Raw genomic sequence first — 19927 nt, 5'->3', positions numbered from 1 at the left:
AAAGGGCCTATAGAAGTTCCAGTTGAAGAATAAAATATAAACCACTTCAGAATTAATGAAGAACTGGGATTGCAGACCTCCCTCAGATACAGGTATAGTCTGTAGGTTACTCTTCTAACAAGGTGGTATTCAGTGTCTATGGAGCAGCCCCATCTCTGCCTCAACATTTTTATGTGAGTGGATTTAGTTAACCATGTATATACCTCTTTGAGGTGTTTTACCATATTCCTACAAAAAGCCCTAAGACTGCCACTTCTTGATGATAAAGTTTAGACATTGTCTACTGACTTTGTGTTATAGAAAATGAGGGTGTAGTTCTCTTAAACCTCTGCCTTTCTCTGCATCTTTCAAAAATCATTATATCACAAATTTTAGTTTATTTTTACATAGTTTGGATTCTGTAAATGCTACTTATTACAGAGCCAAATTGTGAGCTACCATTGTGCTTCCTTTTGTGAAATTTAGTGTTTTCCCTGGAGATGATGGTCATCTTAAATAGGCAGAGTTTTCCATATCCATATCTTAATCCTTTATCAGATCTGTCATAGACCTTCAGAAAGATGATCTGTCAATTCCATTTCACCCTCTAGAGATCTTTCCGAGCTCTCTTATCATTTGCTTTCTTCACAACTAATTACCCTTTTGGGTCCTTTTTCATTCTAGAATTTCTTTATCCCCTTCCCCCTATTAGTTTTCTCATTTCCTGGATCTCATTTTATCCACTGTACTGATTCACCTTGGTTTACTGAAGCACTTTTTTTTTTTTTTTTGAGTCATTGTGTATCAAACTGTCTTCATTCTTTCCTCATGTTTAACTGGTAGTTTGGTTGGGTATAGAATTCTAGCTAGAACACAGTTTAGTTTTGAAGACTTGCTCCCTTGTCTGGGAATAGGAGGAAGTCGTATATAAAGTTGAAGTTGGAGTGACCATATTTAGGCTGTGCTAAAGCCTGTTGACTGGAGTGGTAAAGAATCTGCCTGTAGTGCAAAAGGTGGGAGTTCCATCCCTGGGTTGGGAAGATCCCCTGGAGGAGGGCCTGGCAACCCACTCCAGTATTCTTGCTGGGAAAAATCTATGAACAGAGGAGCCTGGCTGGCTATGATCTGCGGGGTCGCAAAGAGTAGGACACGACTGAAACAACTGAGCACATGCACACAAAGTAGTGACAAAGCAGGGGACATACACGAAGGAGACGTGCAGCGATGAGAGGGCTTGCTACCCCAGAGAGACTGAGACAGTAACTGGGGTTCTGTTGGTTTTCTGGTTTCTGATTCCAGAACTCATGAGGGCTTGCTGTACTTATTATTCCCCGCCCCCCAAATTTATGACAATTTGAGTGGGTTTCTGTTTCCATTTTTTAATAGATTTTTTTTTTCTGATGAAAGTTCTTAAGATTTACTCTTAAAAAACAAAACAAGATTTTTCTTTGTGCTGGGCCTTCGTTGCTGCTAGGCTTTCCCTAGCTGTGGTGAGCAGGGCTACTCTTGATTGTGGTGCACAGGCTTCTCATTGTTGTGGCTTCTCGTTGCAAAACACAGGCTCTAGGCACACCGGCTTCAGTAGCTGCAACACACGGGCTCAGTAGTTGCAGCTTGCAGGCTCGAGATTGTGGGCTCAGTAGTTGATGCACATGGACTTAGTTGCTCTGTAGCATGTAGGATCTGCCTGGACCAAGGATCAAACCCATGTCCCCTGCGTTGGCAGGTGGATTCCTAGCCACTCTGCCGCTAGGCAAGTCCAGGTTTCTATTCCTTATGACTAAATGCTCTTCAAGACACCTATCCATTTATAAATTAAAGACAAAATGAGATACCTTTGTATCCATGCTTTGAGGAAAGGCAGCATTTGCCAATGGGAGTGATAGCAAAGGATCTAAGTAATGGGAAGGACTCTTTTTCCAAGGTTACTGCCTATCCAGGATCTGAAATAACTACTTCTGTCTCTAGCTGTGACCCTGCTTACTATCCCACCTGGTAGCATTGGGATGATATCAGAAGCTCAGCTATGACTCACATAGACAAAAATGGCCCTGAAGGTGGATATCCAGCTTCCGGCTTCTGGCACAACATTGGTAGGTCTCCCTCTCCAATGGAATGGCTTGGTTTACGGTGAGCACCAATTGAGATGATATTTCACTGATACCATCTCTCCCAGGATCCTATTTAAGTCTCAGTTGCTTCAAGCTTGTCTCAGGGGAACAATTTCAAACCCCAGATCTCAAATCTGCCTATGTCTTTTTCAATATATAACATCCCACACCTACCTCAGGGCCTGGCACCGAGCTACTGCCTAATAAATGGTCCATCGTCCCAAAATACAATCTCTACCTCTAATCCATACTGCCACCAGACATCTAAAATGCAAATTTGTACAAACTACACACCATTCAGAATTTTGATGGCTTTTCACTGTCATGCGGCAGTGTATTAGTTTAGCCTGGCCCTGAAGGTGCTCTATGAAATTTCATTCTACTACTTATGTGAATATTGTTCTGGTTAATCTCCCTAATGGAAACTCCTCTTTTATTCATCTGAACAGACTGATTACATATCCCAGGCACAGTGCTAAGCCTTGGAGAATAGAAGGGGAGTATAAGGAAGCTACTGTCCTTATAATCCAGTATTTGTGTTCTCCTGAAAGTGAAAGTGAAGGCACTGAGTCGTGTCCAACACTTTGCGACCCCATGGACTGTAGCCTACCAGGCTTCTCAGCCCATGGGATTTTCCAGGCAATAGTAATGGAGTGGGTTGCCATTTCCTTCTCTGGGGGATCTTCCCGACCCAGGGATCGAACCTGGGTCTCCCACATTGTACACAGACGCTTATATCCCTTAAATATTTCTATTAATACTTGTGATGGTTCTCCTTAAGATAGAAAGCCTTTCTCATCCTCTCAACATACTTAAGCACTACAGTCAGTAAATATGGATGCTCACCAAATGTGGAAGGTGAAATAAGGCCAAAGAGGTAACAGATAATACCAATAACCAATGTCTACCATTTACTGAGTGTTTACTGTGTGCCAGGCATTGTGCTAAGTGATATATATTATTTCGGAGAAGGCGATAGCACCCCACTCCAGTACTCTTGCCTGGAAAAACCCATGGATGGAGGAGCCTGGTAGGCTGCAGTCCATGGGGTCTCAAGAGTTGGACACAACTGAGCGACTTCACTTCCACTTTTCATTTTCATGCATTGGAGAAGGAAATGGCAACCCACTCCAATGTTCTTGCCTGGAGAATCCCAGGGACGGGGGAGCCTGATGGGCTGCCGTCTATGGGGTTGCACAGTCAGACACGACTGAAGTGTCTTAGCAGCAGCAGCAAACTGCTTGATTCATTCCAGAAGATGGTTTTGAAATGAGATTTGAGGACACTCAAATCTAAGGTAACTAAGCTATTTTAGCTGTCTCTCTGGCCTTTAGAGTTCCTTCACGGTAGGCCAATTTGCATCCCCACTGTGACACAGATTCTATATTTATGTACTGTTGCTTAAGTACGTCATCATCACCACCCACAAACGTTAAAAAACACTTATGTGGGCAACTAATTATACTGAGAGGTATCCTTGGAGATCATGAAAAAGATGTCTTGAGATTATGCAAAAGGAGGTATTAATTTGCAATGATTTACCATTTCATGTCTGCACAACTGGTAACTGATACAGGCTTTTGCCTCTCGTTGACATCCTTAATTTCAAGCCTATTGAGGCCTTCCTCAAATCAGTAAGTAATACTTTCCAAGTGCCACCAGAATACAAGCTCTATAAATATGGTAAGGACTTTATCTTTTTTACCCCAACAAAAAAACAATATCACGCACATAGCAGGCTCTTAATAAATTTGTTTAAAGAATTTGTATGATGGGCTAGGCTTTACAAGGTGCTTCTCACCTCACAACCCTTCCAGGTAAATAGTCCCTGATTACTCACCAGCAAATAGGTATAAAGAGGTTAAAGGTTGCCCCGGTGCACAGGAATTAATACAGGACCGTCTCACTCTAAAATCTGTGCTCTCAGTGATCACCTACTACATGCTAAGCAACTTCTCTCTCAACTCCATCACCACTCTCCCCATTCTGAGACTGCCTCCTCCCATTTCCATGATCACCTAACACTCTTACTTCAGCCCTTAACCTAAACTATCAAAAGAAAACAAAGACCTAATCTCTGCTCCTTGGCAAGGATCTGCCAAATGTAAGCCAATGCCAGCTTTCAGGAGGAAACTGGTGAATATCAAGCAGTCTGACCCTTCAGACATAATTCTTTATTGAATCCAAATCCTCTCAGATGGCTATTTCATCGACAAAGTTAATTTTAATTATTCATACAGATTAAAAACTTTAAAGAGGAAATTTGTTTTAGCCATACAACCTATTACCATTTTTACTACCTCTGACTCCCAAGTTATGCTAGAGGAAAAAAAATCTCTAAGCTCTTTTCTTTTTTCTAGTCAGGTGAAGAGAATGAACTTTGATAGTTCATTCCTTTCATCCCTCTCCCAACTCAAGACTCAACAGAATTATGGATGTGGTAGTGTTCAGTAAAACAAAAACACACATTTTCTCAGACCCAAAGAAATGACATAGGTCAAGTTACCATGCATACATGTGACAAAAATGAGGGAACTTTCCTGGATCTCTATGCCTCCCTCAGTTCAGTTCAGTTCAGTTCAGTCGCTCAGTCGTGTCCGACTCTTTGCGACCCCATGAATCGCAGTATGCCAGGACTCCCTGTCCATCACCATCTCCCGGAATTCACTCAGACTCACGTCCATCGAGTCCGTGATGCCATCCAGCCATCTTATCCTCGGTCGTCCCCCTCTCCTCCTGCCCCTCATCCCTCCCAGCATCAGGTCTTTTCCAATGAGTCAACTCTTTGCATGAGGTGGCCAAAGTACTGGAGCTTCAGCTTTAGCATCATTTCTTCCAAAGAAATCCCAGGATTGATCCTCAGTTCATGAAGCTAATTTCAGTGTCTCTGTCCTTTCACTGTGCCAGGCATTAATTGCTATACATGGAAAACCTACCTTGAAATTGAATGGCGTCTATTTCTTCTTTGATTGTCTTACCTTCTAGCAAGGAGAGATCAAAGGTAGGCTTCTTCCCCACTTCCATCAGGATCATGCAGATTTCATAAGATCACAGTTGCAACTTTAAGCAGTAAGACATAACACATGTAAGACTTTCTTCCCTCCTTTCCTTGTCCATTCCCTCCAGTCATAAGGGTCTATCAAACACATATCCCAGGATGAAATACATCAGGTATTTTGTTGCTATTCTTAAGTTTGTAGCATAATACAAATCTTCCTTTTTCTTTCTACAGCTTTGTAAGCTTTGTGCCAGAAGAAACTAAAAAAAAAAAAAGCTACAGCAAGAGAAAACAGACTTTCTTTAGCTTGGTATCTTTCACATCACAGTATGCAGAGAAGGAAATAACAGGGAACAGGTGAAGAGAGGCTAAATATGCCAAGAATATGGGAAATATAAGACAGGCAAGTAAATGAATTCCTTCACTTCCCCTCCTCACTGCCAGAACAAACCTAACTTTTTTCCTATCTCAGTCACCAGTAAACAGTGCAGTTCTCACAAAAGCAGTTGGTATACAGTTCTCACTCAAATACTGGCTAAGTATTTTGTGTTTTTGTACCCTGGAAGAACTTTCTTACCCTGGAAGAACTTTTCCTCTATGCCCTCCGAACAAAGTCAAATAAACAAGCAAGTCAAACAAAATGAAAACATCAATGTTTTTGGAAGAAATTTTATTTGACACTGTTAAGGGAAGGTAGATGAAACAAGCAAACACAGTTAGGACAGGAGAAGAAAGCCAGACCCAGTAACTGACTTGGCAGAAAATGAGGAAACAAAGAGACCTTGGTGTTGAACAGCATCCACATAGTGGTGCTGGAGGAAGACGAAGATTTATTTGTGTAGGCCAGGTGCACCACAGATCCTAATTGTCCAGCTTCAGTGAAGTACTTGTCAACCTCTCTAATCATTTCTCTCTTTTTAAATAAACATCAAAGCAGTATTTGCAGCCTTTTCTTTTCTCCCTAAGTTCACAGATCCTCTTGTCTCTCTTTGGACAGATAACCTCTTATCATAGCCAAGCAGAGAGGTGGGGGCAGGATATTCCTGATAGGAGGAGCTATATGAATAAAGAGGTGGGAACACAATTCAACCAGGGCTAAATGGCAAACCATCAAAGGGAAACAGACACCTTACCTGTGATCCTTGGCCAGGACCTGCAAAATGTGGGAGCTGAAGTTTATAGGAATAGAGGGAGAAAGGCTGAAAACAGATGGGTTAAGACCTTTATTAGTGATAGCATTGAACCTCAAACTAAGGATTTTGGATTTTGTTGTCTTATGGAGGTAAAAAGACTAGGCATGAAGTCAAGAAGCCTGAATTCAAATTCTGACTCTGCAACATACAAGCTACGTGTCTATGTGTCCTTGGGCAAATGAAGTTTTGAGATACTATTTCTAGCTATTTCTATCTACTTATTTATAAAATGGCATATTTCCTACTTTATCTTCTGTTTCCATAGGATTCCTCTGAGAATCAAATGATATTCTCGATTTTAAACCCAGAACCACTGGAATTCTGACTTTGAAGTCTCCAAAGCTTTCTCCACTATAGTACACTCACTTTAATCTTTATCGACCTATTTTATGTACTAGTGCTGTTCTTTTAACTAAATTTTAAGTTTACATGAGTGGAGATGTCTTTTACTTTTTTACTATTCAAAGACTCTTCTGAAACTACTCCATATTATACAATCGCTGGAAGTCTCACAAAGAAGCCATATCCAACTATAGAAAGTTTTTATCCATTGTGCTGTGCTAATTATAGCCTACATTAAAAAAAAAAAAAAAGTCTGCAGAAAGGACACAGGATTACTGGCCAAGTTTATCAAGACATTCAAGAGCATTAGACTACTAACTCTGACTTGAACTAAGCAGAATAACCAAAGCCAACAGTAAGTCAGGGGTCCCACTTCTAAAGAATATATTTATTCTGCTTATTTCAAGACAGTTAAACAGAAATTTGAAACACTTACATCTTGACTTTCAAATGCATGAGTAAGTACTATTCTGGAAACACATCTAAACTTCAATCTATATGAGTGATTCATAACCCAAGGAATTTGAACCTCTGTAAGGCCATGCAGTTACATAAGAAATCTGTTTAAGTATTATCTCTAATATAAGTAATACTTCTTCAACTGGATGTAGATTCTTGTGTGACTAATAAAGATAACTTGATTTAAAAGCATTACTGAAAGCATAGCAGCTTTATGCTGTGTGTTTGTTCCAGCAAAAGATACTAAAACTACAATTATAGTCTTGTTGGGAGGGAATCTAATAATTTTTGGACCTCAAAAATAATACATCTTATTAGAAAAAGAATCATAGGCTCACATTCCATGATTTATAGATATTAAGTGTTTCAGGTGAAAGAGGAAAGGTAACATATAGACTTCACTTCTGGGGACACCTTAAGTGTAATTTGGCAAAACACAAAGTCTATACGTAAAAAATCTGAAACTTGAGTGCCTATAATTCCACTTATCTGGCAGGTATATAAGAAATCAAAACCTCAATAATGTCCACTGGATAAGACATTTTGATCCTCTCTTGATCCTGGAAAAGATCTCTGGTTGTATACTTTGTATTCTATACATTCTATTTTACAGCCTGCTGGGATGCTGACATTACTGCAACCTACAATTCCCCACCCCCAAAAGGATGGACACCTGTGATATGTTTACCTCAGTGTTCCCCAACCTTTTTGGCACAAGGGACTAGTTTCATGGAAGATAATTTTTCTACAGATAAGGGTGGGGAGATGGTTTCAGGATGATTCAAAAGTGGTACAATTTACTCTGCCTCCACTGATCTGACAGGAGGCGGAGCTCAGATGGTCATGTGAGGGGGACTGGTTGTAAATACAGACAAAGCTTCACTTGTTCGCCTACCTCCTGCTGTGTGGCACAGTTCCTAATAGGCCACGGACCAGTACTGGTCCATGGCCCAGGAGTTGAGAACCCCTGGTTTACCCCACCAAATCTTTCCCCCAACTCCCTACATCAGAAATTACACTAGATTCATTTTGGAAACTTTCAGTAAGAGTACTCTCTCCTGCTAGTACCCTCAAACTCCCAAATCTCCACTGGTAAATTCTCGCAAACAGCACCTTTATCTTCCTACTTCTCACCACAGAGACCAGTGGACTTCCCCTAACAATCAAACATCTATTCCTCAGCCCCGCTCCTTCTCCTCAATCTGTCTTCCTTCACAAATGTCAGTGGCCTTCCTAGATCAGCTCTAAAAATCAACTCTGAGGTGGTGTCTCTCACTTTTCCAAACCCCAGAGGCTGTTTTGTTGTTGTTTAAAACAGACCAACTACAATCCCCTCCTGATTAGTTTTTGTTAAGTTCTGATAAACTTGTATTCCTTGAGAAATAGTAGTTGGACACCAAGAAGAATGAAACTGAAGCACACAGAAGGTCATGTGGGAAGTCAATTTGTCACCAATAATTTATCAAGAAAGAAATTTTAAAAACAATAGACAACTGTGTTACAGTTCACCTAATTATAATACAGGGAAAACATAATGAACACCCTTTCCTCAAAGTCATTTATTCTCAACCTTCAAAAATGATAACCAGACTTTTAGCTCCAGTGAAACCCTTTGCCACACACCACATAACAGGATGCCTGCCCAAGCCAACAGTGCCCCATAATAGAGAAGTATAGAGACACATGGGCCTAAGGCAGGTACAATGAGGGAATCAGACTGTGAGGCTCCAGCTCTCTGCTGTAACCCTGCTCACTTTATCTATTTCAATTCAGTTCAGTTCAGTCGCTCAGTCGTGTCCGACTCTTTGCGACCCCATGAATCACAGCACGCCAAGCCTCCCGTCTGCCCACCAAATCCCTTCTTCCTCCAGAGTGAAATGTGCATATATGCATGTGCCTATGGACACACACACACACACACACAAATGTTCAGTATAAAGACATAAACAAGGAATTTTTCTAATAATTATTTAATCCAAGTGAGACTTGTTGCGGGGGAAACAAATTCTTCTCACCAAATCTTCCTTCTAACTTGAGAAGTAACTATTGGACCAGACAGAGTACTGCTTAAGTAAAACATTTAACAAGTATTTGCTCATTTGTTATGTAGCAAATGTTCACAACTAAGGAAGCTATTTGGACTCTCCAGGTTTCCCAACTCTTCAGAGAACTGGCAATAAGAGGAATTTTGAGGGAAAATTAATTGTTAATACTGGGATTATTCCTTTTCTCTGTTGAAGATAAACGTTCATCACTTTGCCCTGCCCACCCAACTGCCCAGTTCTAATTCATCTGGAAACTACCCAAGAAGCAATAATCACTCGGAGGCCAGCATGGAGCTGATCTACATAACCTCTCAACTTTCAAGTCTACCAATCTCTAGGAAGTCTCTTCTAATTATGTGCTAACAAAGTTTTATTTCCTCTTATTTCAAATTATAATGAAAAAAGATTAAGAAAAAAAAGACATTTATGAATGAGAAAACAATCTGCTTATCTCTGCATGGAACTCAAAGGGTAGGCCATTTAGTACAAATGTAAAGGCTTGAAGTCTAATGCCTAAGATTTGAAATTGCAACTTTCTTCTGTTCGCTTTGATAATGAGGGAAAGCTGAACCATCTCTCCTAGTAAGACTCCAATTCCTGAGTCTGTAAACTTTCAGGCTGTAAAGGAATGAACACCTGAAATATCAGGGTTATGGAGACTTCTGCTTTGGGCACTGTATCAAACTGTGTTTGGATCCATAATCATGTGGCCCAATTCTTTATAATAAATCTCTATACACATGTACACACACAACCTTACGGTTGAGCTTCTCTGGAGAACCCTAAAACACTCCTTACCTAAATTAACCTGGAAGTCTGAGACATTTCCTATTCTTTGAAGAAACACTACAGATTCATTAAGTAGGAGGGGTCTTGGAAACAGCAAAATAATTTATCTCCTTTATCTAAAAGAATAAAAAAAAAAGTGAAGGAAATTTCAGATAAGTTAGATTGATGCTATTCTTATATTGAAAAGTTAAATCCCTATCCAGCACTTTGTTTGCATACCTTTGTAAAGCCACTCAAGAGTCTTTCTAGTTGTCTAGTTTAGATTACTTCAGTCGCTCAGTCATGTCTGACTTTTTGCGACCCCATGCACTGCAGCACACCAGGCTCCCCTGTCCATTACCAACTCCTGGAGCTTGCCCAAACTCACGTCCATCGAGTCGGTGATGCCATCCAACCATCTCATCCTCTGTCGTCCCCTTCTCCTCCTGCCTTCAATTTTTCCCAGCATCAGGTCCTTTCCAATGAGTCACTTCTTTGCATCAGGTGGCCAAAGTATTGGAGCTTCAGCTTCAGCTTCAGCCCTTCCAATGAACATTCAGGACTGATTTCCTTGAGGACTGACAGGTTGGATCTCCTTGCAGACCAAGGACTCTCAAGAGTCTTCTCCAGCACCACAGTTCAAAACCATCAATTCTTTGGCGCTCAGCTTTCTTTGTAGTCCAACTCTCACATCCATACATGACCACTGGAAAAACCATAGCTCTGATGAGACAGACCTTTGTTGGCAAAGTAATGTCTCTGCTTTTTAATATGCTGTCTAGGTTGGTCATAGCTTTTCTTCCAAGGAGCAAGCAACTTTTAATTTCATGGCTGCAGTCACCATCTGCAGGGATTTTGGAGCCTAAGAAAATAAAGTCTCTCACTGTCTCCATTGTTTCCCCATCTATTTGCCATGAAGTGATGGGACCGGATGTCATGATCTTAAGTTTTCTGAATGTTCAGTTTTAAGCCACCTTTTTCACTCTTCTCTTTCACATTCATCAAAAGGCTCTTTAGTTCTTCTTCACTTTCTGCCATAAACGTGGTGTCATGTGCGTATCTGAGGCTATTGATATTTCTCCCAGCAGTCTTGATTCCAGCTTGTGCTTCATCCAGCCTGGCACTTCACATGATGTACTCTGCCTATAAGTTAAATAAGCAGAGTGACAATATACAGCCTTGAAGTACTCCTTTGCTGATTTGGAACCAATCTGTTGTGCCATGTCTGGTTCTAACTGTTGCTTCTTGACCTGCATACAGATTTCTCAGGAGGCAGGTAAGGGGGTCTGGTATTCCCATCTCTTGAAGAATTTTCCACTTTGTTGTGATCCACACTGTCAAAGGCTTTGGCATAGTCAATAAAACAGAAGTAGATGTTTTTCTGGAACTCTCTTGCTTTTTCTGTGATCCAAAAGATGTTGGCAACTTGATCTCTGGTTCCTTTGCCTTTTTTAAACCCTGCTTGAACATCTGGAAGTTCATGGGTCACATACTGCTGAAGTCTGGCTTGGAGAATTTTGAGCATTACTTTGCTAACGTGTGAAGTGAGTGCAACTGTGCGGTAGTTTGAACATTCTTTGATTGTGCAGTAGTCTGAACATTCTTTGGCATTGCCTGTCTTTGGATTGGAATGAAAACTGACCTTTTCCAGTCCTGTGGCCACTGCTGAGTTTTCCAAACCTGCTGGCATATTGAGTGCAGCACCTTAACAGCATCATCATTTAACTGGCATCATTCTAGTTCTCTAGTTGTAAATAAAATTACACCTGCCTGTCCTGGCATCAGTTCAGTTCAGTCGTGTCCGACATTTTGCGACCCCATGAACTGCAGCACGCCAGGCCTCCCTGTCCATCACCAACTCCCGAGGTCCACCCACACCCATGTCTACTGTGTCGGTGATGCCACCCAACCACCTCATTCTCTGTCATCCCCTTCTCCTCCTGCCCTCAATCTTTCCCAGCATCAGGGTCTTTTCAAATGAGTCAGCTCTTCACATCAGGTGGCCAAAGTATTGGAGTTTCAGCTTCATCATCAGTGCCTCCAATGAACACCCAGGACTGATCTCCTTTAGGATGGACTGGTTGGATATCCTTGCAGTCCAAGGGACTCTCAAGAGTCTTCTCCAACACCACAGTTCAAAAGCATCAATTCTTCAGCACTCAGCTTTCTTCACAGTCCAACTCTCACATCCATACATGACCACAGGAAAAACCATAGCCTTGACTAGATGGACCTTTGTTGGCAAAGTAATGTCTCTGCTTTTCAATATGCTATCTACGTTGGTCATAACTTTCCTTCCAAGCAGCAAGCGTCTTTTAATTTCATGGCTGCAATCACCATCTGCAGTGATTTTGGAGCCCAGAAAAATAAAGTCTGACACTGTTTCCCCATCTATTTCCCATGAAGTGACGGGACCAGATGCCATGATCTTCGTTTTCTAAATGTTGAGCTTTAAGCCACCTTTTTCACTCTCCTCTTTCACTTTCATCAAGAGGCTCTTTAGTTCTTCTTCACTTTCTGCCATTAAGGGTGGTGTCATATGCATATCTGAGGTTACTGATATTTCTCCTGGCAGCTTGTGCTTCTTCCAGCCCAGCATTTCTCATGATGTACTCTGCATAGAAGTTAAATAAGCAGGGTGACAACATACAGCCTTGACGTACTCCTTTTCCTACTTGGAACCAGTCTGTTGTTCCACGTCCAGTTCTAACTGTTGCTTCCTGACCTACATACAGGTTTCTCAAGAGGCAGGTCAGGTGGTCTGGTATTCCCATCTCTTTCAGAATTTTCCACAGTTTATTGTGATCCACACAGTCAAAGGCTTTGGCATAGTCAATAAAGCAGAAGTAGATGTTTTTCTGGAACTCTCTTGCTTTTTCCATGATCCAGCGGATGTTGGCAATTTGATCTCTGGTTCCTCTGCCTTTTCTAAAACCAGCTTGAACATCTGGAAGTCCACGGTTCACATATTGCTGAAGCCTGGCTTGGAGAATTTTGAGCATTACTTTACTAGCGTGTGAGATGAGTGCAAGTGTGCAGTAGTTTGAGCATTCTTTGGCATTGCCTTTCTTTGGGATTGGAATGAAAACTGACCTTTTCCAGTCCTGTGGCCACTGCTGAGTTTTCCAAATTTGCTGGCATATTGAGTGCAGCACTTTCACAGCATCATCTTTTAGGGTTTGAAGTAGCTCAACTGGAATTCCATCCCTCCACTAGCTTTGTTCGTAGTGATGCTTCCTAAGGTCCACTTGGCTTCACATTCCAGGATGTCCAGCTCTAGGTAAGTGTGAGTGATCACACCTTCGTGATTATCTGGGTCATGAAGATCTTTTTTGTACAGTTCTTCTGTGTATTCTTGCCACCTCTTCTTAATATCTTCTGCTTCTGTTAGGTCCCTACCATTTCTGTCCTGGCATATCCAGATAATAACAAAACTTCCAAGCTAACATCATTTTTCTGAGACAGCTGATATTGTCAATATTGTTTTACTTGAAAACCACAACATACTCCAACTTCAGTCGCGCCCATCTCAACCTAAGCAATGGCCGTTCACAATATACCTCTTATGTCCCCTCAGACTCATCACCTCTCCCCATTCAAAGCCAATGTATATCTCTGGTTTACACTTCAATAACCATAGTGAACAGTTCACATTCTCCAAAAACACTCTCTCTACAGAGGTATAACATAAGAGTCATATGAGAAAACATCTCATTCTCTCTGGGCTCAACCTGAATCATATCTTATGGTCACAACTTTTAGGGGCAGGCTATTAATTCAGCATTAAATTCTCCCACTTTCTCTCTTCCCTCCCCTACTCCTCTATCCTCTACTAAATTACAAAGATATCTCTAACCCCACCCCTCATGCCCAAAACCAGTGTGACAGACTCCTAACCAAGAAAGAGACTCACCAAAGACTCATCTTCTTGTTTTGATCATTCCAACCATGAAGGGCTGATAAGACCACACCCATGGTGTCCCTCTTGTCACCCTTTTTGGTGGACCAACTGTGGTTACAGGTTCCCATCATTTATTTTTAAGACTTCGAAGTTCCAACAACATTCTTAAGCTTCTTCATTTATTCAACTTTAAACACTTAAATGCACCAAAGAGCATGTGCATGTACATGGGACACAGGCTGAAAAAAGAAGGCCTATCTTTCCTAGGCCAAGTTGTTTCGGCATGATCACAAAAATCAATGACTCCAAGTATAGTCAGAACCAAGCAAACATAAAGAGGTTTCAGAGATGATAAATGCACTTTAAAAATTAAAATGAAACAACATAAAGTCTCAATTCCTGAAGACCAATGAATTATAAAAAAAAAAAAAACATGAATCAGCTGTAGAAGCAGTAATAAAATAATCCTATTTCTGTGAGGGAAATTACTTTAAGGTCCCCAGGATAAACAGTGAGTTGAGAATCACTAAAAAACCTTAGAACCAGAGATTTCAAACATCTGTCTTTCTGTGCCTTAATCCTGCCCAACTTATTCCCAAATAGGAACCAGAATCAGATTCCTACCAACGTAAGACTCTTAAGACATGTCATTTGTCATGGTTTCTGCAGAAGCTGCATCTTACCAAGTAGTCTTTAAAAATAAAAATGAGAAAACCAAAGAGTACAATTAGAAGCCTTCCCACTGTAACTTTGTTTTGATTTGCTCTCTAAAGATTTAAGGAAAAAAAAAAAAAAAATCATTAGTCTCAGATTCCTGATTTAATATGACTTCACTCCATGGCTAACATGGCCAAGAGTAGATGCTTTTGTACAATTAAAACAGAAGCACTTTATCAGCAGGGCTTTACGGCTCTGGTTCCACTGTATTTACTATAAAGTACACTAACGATGGTGGACGTTGAAGAAAGAGGTGGAAACAACCGTCACAAGGTAACATGACAGACAGCAAGACCCTAGGTAGACTTTAAGGAACCAATTCTATTCTGGCAGGGGAAACCCACATAATTAACCAATTCTATTCTGGCAGGGGAAACCCACATAATTAACCAATTCTATTCTGGCCGGGGAAACCCATATTAATTAAGTTTCACACTTACAAAATTATCACTCTGAATTCAGGAATAAGAGGCATTTGGTTCTAGATACAATTCCATCTGTAGACACTAACTTTAAATTTAGAGAAGAAAAACACTCAGTGAATTAATATTATGAGTTGGGGTTTCTTAAGTGATTCCTAAATCCACCTACTATTTTTTTTGCATTGATACAAATAATAGCTGTGATAGGAGGTCTACCATAGCCCTGGCTCAGACGTGGTCTTTAGTTTCAGAAAGTCCATCGGTCATGTAGCTGGCTGTCAATGTTAAATCTGTTGCTTGCAGAAGCCCCGGATCTCTGTGTTTGCTGAGTAGAGTCCTCACCATTTAAGCTCTTCCTACATACAGGACATGCGTCATGCTGAAACAGAAAGATATAAATCCACGTGAACAGCCTGACCCGAGAAGCTGGAAGAACTAACTAAATACTTAAGAAACCCTGACAGCAGGTAGATAAACAAAAAGGGCATGCATTCTCACAGAGTACCTGCTGGGCTTCAAGTGTAACCCCAGGACATCTCCCAAACAGAACTTTTAACAGAACTGACGAAGAATTCAAGGCAGCAACTTAAGGATAACTAACACATACTATCAAACAGAACTAACTAGAAACAATGACTAAGATGGACTCAAGCAGAGGTCAGCAAACTTGCTCTGTTAAAGAACAAATTAACTATTTCAGACTCTGCAGGCCATACCACCAATGTTGCAACTACTTAACTGCTGAGGGAGCACAAAAGTAGCCATAGACCATCTGTAAACAAATGAGCATAGCTGTGTTCCAATGAAACTTCATTTACAAAAATATGTGCCAGGCCACAGAAACCTATAGGCTGTAGTTTGCTAACCCCTGGTCAGAGAAGTTCTGAACAGATTAACAATCTAAAACACAGTAATGGTGCTACTAGGAGTTAGCCAGAAACTAAAATCTGATTTGTTTGGCTCTCCACTAACTGTTAATTATGCCCTTACTGATCCCCCCCAAGACATGACTGGCACAGGGCCCCTATCACAGATGAGAGCTGTCTGTACTTACCAGTTCTAACCATGGCACAATACAACTGCTGTGAAAGTAGTGGTTGCAGGGTAACTGCCGGACTTCCTCCTCAACTGTGTAATCCTCTTTGCAGACTGGACACTCTAAGCCCTTATCTGTTAGAGGAGGAAATGCCTTTTAAAATAAGCAAAAAGAAGGAAAAAAACCTAGCCTAATGTCTTTAACAACCAAAGGGATACAAAGAAAAAGCAAAGTGCATCTAGGGTGGAGGCAGAGAAGAAGCAGAATTTTACTTAAAAATGGGGACAGAGGTGGTAATAGCCAGGGATATGAAAAGGACCGATGAATGGGCCCATTCCAATAAGGTCCAGACAGCAACTCTATGAGGTCTATTTTTCAACATAAAGAGTTGGAAGAACTGGGGCTTAGATTATCTGTTAAGTAAAACAGGAAAAACATCTTCTCAAATGTGTGAAAGCTTTCTGGCAGTTTCTACTTAGGAAACACTGGCAATCTGTCCACCACAACCAAACGACTCATCTCAACAATCTCAGCACTTCTCATTCTGTGTCAAGCCACTTTCACTCTACTACTTTCGACATTACACATCCTATTTCATCATGGTTACCCTAAAGCCCTTTTTACAAAGTGTTTATTAAAAGCTGTACCAAGAGGTGCTGCTACAGAACTGCAAGGGTAACTCAGGCTCCAAGTCCAGAGACAGGAAACCTTCTTCTGAGAGAAAATGGCTACAAACTGAACTAGGATTACCAAGCAGCAAATTCCAAGTTTCCCAAGTTTGGCTAATAATACCAGCTAGTCTCTCTCTCCAGCAGCTGGGGTATGTATGCTACATGCTCCACAGTATTCACAGCATTTGGAGTAAAATACCACTTAAAAGATTCACTCCCTCCTCTCTACTCCCACGATGTTTGCCCTAATTTCAGCTTTTACTTCTCATGCCTAGTTTACTGCAATAGCCTCTTAGGTAACAACCCTGACTCCAGGCCTGCCAAATATATCCTATACTTTGCTACCAGTTAATTTTCCCTAATACCAGCTCCATAGCAATTCCCAGCTCATCTTTTCTTGGATTCTCAGTTGGGATCCCCAAAAGCAACAGATTCAAAATTAAAAACATCACATCACCTCCTTATCCAATCCAGGGCCTGCTCACAATTCTTCCATCCCTGATGTCAGCACCACCTCTGTAGTTACAGAGTTGTAAAACTTTAGAATCATCCTTCCCCCTTTCCCCTCCTTATCTTATGCAATCAATGATGAAAGCATTTCTTCAAAAATTATCTGAGTCTACCCTTTCCTTTGTAGCACTGCCACCATCACCTGAACCCCATCAGAATGCTGCAACAGCCCATTCAGAGTATTTCTGCTCCTTCCCTCTTCCAACCTATTTTAGATACTACCCTCCAAACTAATCTTCCCCAAAGATCACTCAGATTCCCTCATTCCTCCAGTTAGGGACCTAGAAAATTTACCTACTGCCTAAAACATCCAGCTCTAACTCCTCTGCCAGTTTCAGGGTCCCCTGCAACAAGGACTTATCCAGTCATACCTATCCAATTACACCTCCAATTCAAACATACCTCCCATCACTCCACAAATTAGATTCTATTTCAGATCTAATGAGGTTACACTCCTTATACCTAATTCAGACCCCATGTTCATACTGACATTCTTCATTGGTTCATACTTTGCCATAAACAGAATAATCTCTCTAAGATGGCCCATCCTGTCTTTTAAAATGTTCTGACTTTCTAAAGTAGAATTCATGGGGAAAGAAACTCCAAGTCCAAACTAATGTCCCTTATCACTAAGTTTTTTTCATGCTTATAAATAAAATAATATCTATCTAATGTACCTAAGTATAGGGTAGATGTGAAACAAATTCCTAGCCTATTTTTCTCTTCCTTTTCCCCTAGAGTATCATTTGCTCAAGTACTTTTTACATAATAATGTCTAATTTGGTGAGTTTTGCTTCCTCTAGTAAGTTCTTCAAGAAATCAAGCTTTATATACCTTTGCGCTTCTCTATTTCCTGCATGGCAACTAGAAAAATAGCATGGTAATTGCTCAGGAATTACCTGTTGACTAACCCTAATGAAGGGACAGGTACCTTTCATATCTGGCACACAGGTAGGAACTTTAGGAATGCGAATATAGTACATGGCTCAGATTCTGAACAGAGAAAATAAAATGAAAACACACACATGAAAAGGAACCTACCAACTTGTTCCTGAGTTACTGTCACTGTTGGAAGAGATGTGATCTTTTCCTTGTCAGCTGGGGGAGGCCCTGTATTTTCCAGTTGTCCTAAAAGCTACAAAAAAAAAAAAAAGGCAAAGAAGAAGTGGCAGACATCGAACTATCCCTAGGAGGGAGCAGCTGCTCCATCTGAGAACAGTACAGACATTAGAAATGTTAGTTGCTTTTGCTTCCACAAGGCTCTGAGAGGCTTGGGTTTGCCCTTTCCTGCTGCCAGAATAATTGCTTTACAATTTCAGAGTGACATTAGTATAAGCCTACAGACAGATCCATCATTGCAAGGCTCACCTCTGGGCATAAAGCAACTTTGGAGGCAGCAAAAGGGTTGTGATGTCACAAATAAAACTACACCTTAACAGAAATTGATACTTAACCAGTTCAAAAACTTCATTTTTCTGAAAGAAAGAAAAAGGTGAGAGAATGGAAAGTAGCATTAGGTAAGCCAAGAAATAGTAAATTACTTCCTACAAGAAGACCTGGATATAAATGACATGCTTTCTAGTCTCAGCAATCCACAAGGAAAATGAAAAACCAATTAAATTAAAATAAACATAAACAAGTGGAAGCAATTACACATGGCATGGGAATACCTTTTTCTCTGCTTCCTTCCCCTACTTTGCTCCCTCTAGCAGAAATCCCTGCTTCAACATGTGAGGACACCTTTCTTTTTTGTGAAGTACTTGTCAACAGAATCCTCATAGGAATGAACAAGAGGCCAAAACAGAAAATACTGTTATAGAAGTTTTTTCCTTTGGAGTTGTTGCTATCTTCTAGAAAGTCCCTAGGACCAAGAAAATACATGGATGCTGAGCTAAACCCATAAACCATTTATCTCTTTAGTAAAACAGAAACCCACAAGCTCAAAATATTAGGGAAAGCAGAGTGACTGCCATTTCAGAAAGTAGCAGAAGGAAAGCAGGAAGCCTGTGGAACCATGAGACACACTGAACAGACACCCTCAAAAGGCAGCTCCTCACCTGGGTTACAATGGCATCAAGCCCTGTCTGACCCCAGGCATAGTCCCCAGGGTTGGAGTGCAGCATCCCGCTCCTATACATGAGATGAGACAGACAGCATTAGATGGAGTGACCAGGCTCCGCCATACACCACAGAAAAAGTTGGCAGAGGAATCCTGCTCTCTCTCAGAGCTGGCAAGTCACTAGTTCTCTAGAACCAAGTGGCAAAGAATTTCTCAGTGATTTCAAGGTCAAACAGATTATCCAGAGGCAGTCTCTCATTCTCCAGGAATTTCTGCTTAACTGTATGGAAGATAAAATGTGAAGCTACCTAAAATACCACCTGACAAACCAGAGCAAAAAGAGTGACTCATTGCCTGTTGGTTAAAAGTTTGTCTCCTCTGTGCCCATTTAAATTAAACATAGATGGAGTTGCTTTGTAAGGAGATTTTTCCCTTCCTGAGTGGCCAAAATTGACAGCAAAGTTCCCTCATTCTAAGGGGCAGCCTGTGGCCTTACACAATGAGCAGCTTTCAAGTAGAGAAGCAGCCATAGCAGTGTCTCTGAATCACAACTTAGAGCAGTTACAAAAGGGATTTGGCAGCACCTCTTTCTGGAGCTGTTGGTGTACTACCCTGCATGACAGATATCCAGACTCTTTGGCTGGAACATGCTTAAAGAAACTAGAGGCTGGAAAACAGGGTAACTGTGTGGAAGGACCAAGGTCCCTCTGAGCAAA

General features: G+C 41.0%; 1 protein-coding gene across 2 annotated transcripts in view; it reads right to left on the bottom strand.

Annotated features, from left to right (window-relative positions):
• Positions 1-13954: 13954 nt before the first annotated feature.
• RNF115 (ring finger protein 115) overlaps positions 13955-19927 on the bottom strand; it is a 70898-nt gene continuing 64925 nt past the window's right edge. For both annotated transcript variants that reach the window (XM_040230856.1, XM_040230857.1), the window contains 4 exons: positions 19210-19282; positions 18194-18287; positions 15990-16105; positions 13955-15314 (listed from right to left, as the gene is read on the bottom strand). In XM_040230856.1, coding sequence (XP_040086790.1) covers positions 15183-15314; positions 15990-16105; positions 18194-18287; positions 19210-19282 — 415 coding nt within the window. In that variant the 3' untranslated portion in view covers positions 13955-15182. The remainder of the gene's footprint in view (positions 15315-15989; positions 16106-18193; positions 18288-19209; positions 19283-19927) is intronic.

The sequence above is a fragment of the Oryx dammah genome, unplaced genomic scaffold (genome assembly GCF_014754425.2).
Source record: "Oryx dammah isolate SB20612 unplaced genomic scaffold, SCBI_Odam_1.1 HiC_scaffold_28, whole genome shotgun sequence".
NCBI classification, from domain to species: domain Eukaryota; kingdom Metazoa; phylum Chordata; class Mammalia; order Artiodactyla; family Bovidae; genus Oryx; species Oryx dammah.
The sequence above is the reverse complement of the archived record's forward strand: the minus strand, read 5'-3'. Positions and strand labels throughout refer to the sequence as shown.